This window comes from Haliaeetus leucocephalus, unplaced genomic scaffold, assembly GCF_000737465.1.
Source record: "Haliaeetus leucocephalus isolate CR32 unplaced genomic scaffold, Haliaeetus_leucocephalus-4.0 Scaffold517, whole genome shotgun sequence".
In the NCBI taxonomy this organism is placed as follows: Eukaryota; Metazoa; Chordata; class Aves; order Accipitriformes; family Accipitridae; genus Haliaeetus; species Haliaeetus leucocephalus.
In genome coordinates this window covers 2,809,042-2,810,913 of record NW_010972953.1, presented here as the reverse complement: position 1 = coordinate 2,810,913, position 1,872 = coordinate 2,809,042, and the positions used below count along the sequence as shown (strand labels likewise).

Here is a 1,872-nt window from a genome sequence, read left to right as displayed (position 1 = left end):
TTTATTTTCTCTTTGGAAGTAAATCTTTGCTCCCAGTGCATAGTTGTTGTGCTCTAGCATGTCTTTTCAGGAGAGGGGAGCTAATCATTTTCTAAAGCCACTAAAAAAAAAAAATTTAAAATTAAAGAAACCAAGCTTGAAAATGGGAATTTCACCCAGTAGCCCTCCTGGGCCCCTCCTTAGGAGAAAAGACTTTTTTTTTTTTCCTTCCTTTCCCCCCACCAGGAAAAAAATGGGTTAGATCTCTAAGAAAACAGGTACTGAGCAGCCAGCTGAACAGTGATCCTAAGGTAGCGACAAGAGGCCTGTGTGAGAAAGTCCTTTGTGGCTGTAGCTCTACATCTGCTGCAAGTCAATTAACTGCAAGCAGAGCCAGGGCTGGAGTGATTAAATGCAGCAGCTGTTGAACTAAATAAGCAACTGCTATCTTCCCTGGCCCTTGTCTGGCATCCAGGACAAGAAGGACTCAAGCTCACCCATAAAGGGGTCACCATTTATTCCTTTCAAATGTTACAAGAAAGCCCATACAGCTTTTTTTTTTTTTTTTAGAAGTTAGAAAATTGCAAATCAAGTGTTTTGGCCATTAAAAAATTATTTACAGAGAAAACAATGTTGCTTCACATTATACAGCTGGCAGGCCCCCTCCCTCCACCCCACACCCTGAAAGTTATCCCTTAGAAGCAGAATTAAACACAGCGGACTTACAAGCTTTATGGTTTTAAGCCAATAGTAAGACATTATAAAAAACTAACCAGATTAGCTTTTAAACCATTGATTTCTATAAAAAGCACAAAATACTTTAAATGAAGTCAGAACCAGGAATGTAAACTGAGGAAAAAAAAGAATCTGTTGAACAGTCACTGGCTTGCTGGGCTTCGAAGGCTGCCGGGAGGAGTGGGGACAGTCAGGAGACCAGCAGAGATACCAGAGCGGGATGTGAGAGCCGGGTTCTTACAAACTGTAAATTCCAGTTATGTCCAGGATAGTCTTCCTCCACAGTTTTAAAGGATTCAGGTAAAACTACTCCAAGTTGTGGTGACGGTGGTGGGAATCCAAACCAGCTTTCTAACAGGGAAGGGAAGAAATAACTCGGTGGGGGAGTGGTGGTGGGGGTGTCGGTTTTAGAAAGAGTTGTCAGTTCTAGGTGGGAAGGGAGGCGTGTGGGCAAGGCGGCGAGTCCGTGGCGTTACCAGGATGGAGAGGATGGCGTAAGAGTCTTAAGTTAGGAACGATGCCAAGCGGGCTCTACTCTTCCTTCTGCTCCGCCGCCGCCGCCGCTGTTGTAGGCTCGGTCCCCGCGGGTTTGGGGGGCTCCTCTGGTTTGGCTGTATCCCCGTGGCTTTCCCCTGCCTGCTGCTTCTCTTCCTCCTTGCTTCCCCCCGCTTCTCCATCCTCCCTCTTGGGCTCAGCTCCCTGCTGCCCGGGACGGCTCTCCCCAGGGCTGCCCTGTTCCTCCGCTGTCCCCTCCTCGGGGGGAGCCGACGGCTCCGTCCCACCGGCCGAGCAAGCGGGGTTCTCCTCTCCCTTGGCCTCCGCCTTGCCTTGGTCCTCTGTGGGAGACGACCCGGAGGAGTCCCCGGCTTCTTTCTTGTTCTTCCTAAACGAGATCCCGCTCAGCTTGAAGGACTTCTTGAACGAGAACTTCTTCTTCTTCTTGGGGGTGTCTTTGGGGGCCGCGGCGCCTTCGGGTTTAGCGTCCCCCGCTTCAGCGGGGGGAGCGGGCTCGATGGCATCCCCGCCGCCCGCCTCGCCCTTGCTCTCCTCCTTGAGGGGTTCAGCCGAGCCGTTCCCATTCAGGGGTGCTGCTTCGCCGCCCACCTTGGGCGTCATGTCCCCGTTGAGCCTCAAATGGCCATTCTCCTATGGGGGGGG

General features: G+C 51.1%; 1 protein-coding gene across 1 annotated transcript in view; it reads right to left on the bottom strand.

Moving 5' to 3' along the window:
• Positions 1 to 1,245: 1,245 nt before the first annotated feature.
• The window catches only part of MARCKSL1 (MARCKS-like 1), a 1,173-nt gene continuing 546 nt past the window's right edge, over positions 1,246 to 1,872 (bottom strand). The window contains exon 2 of the mRNA XM_010576324.1: positions 1,246 to 1,860. Within this exon, the coding sequence (XP_010574626.1) occupies positions 1,246 to 1,860 (615 nt within the window). The remainder of the gene's footprint in view (positions 1,861 to 1,872) is intronic.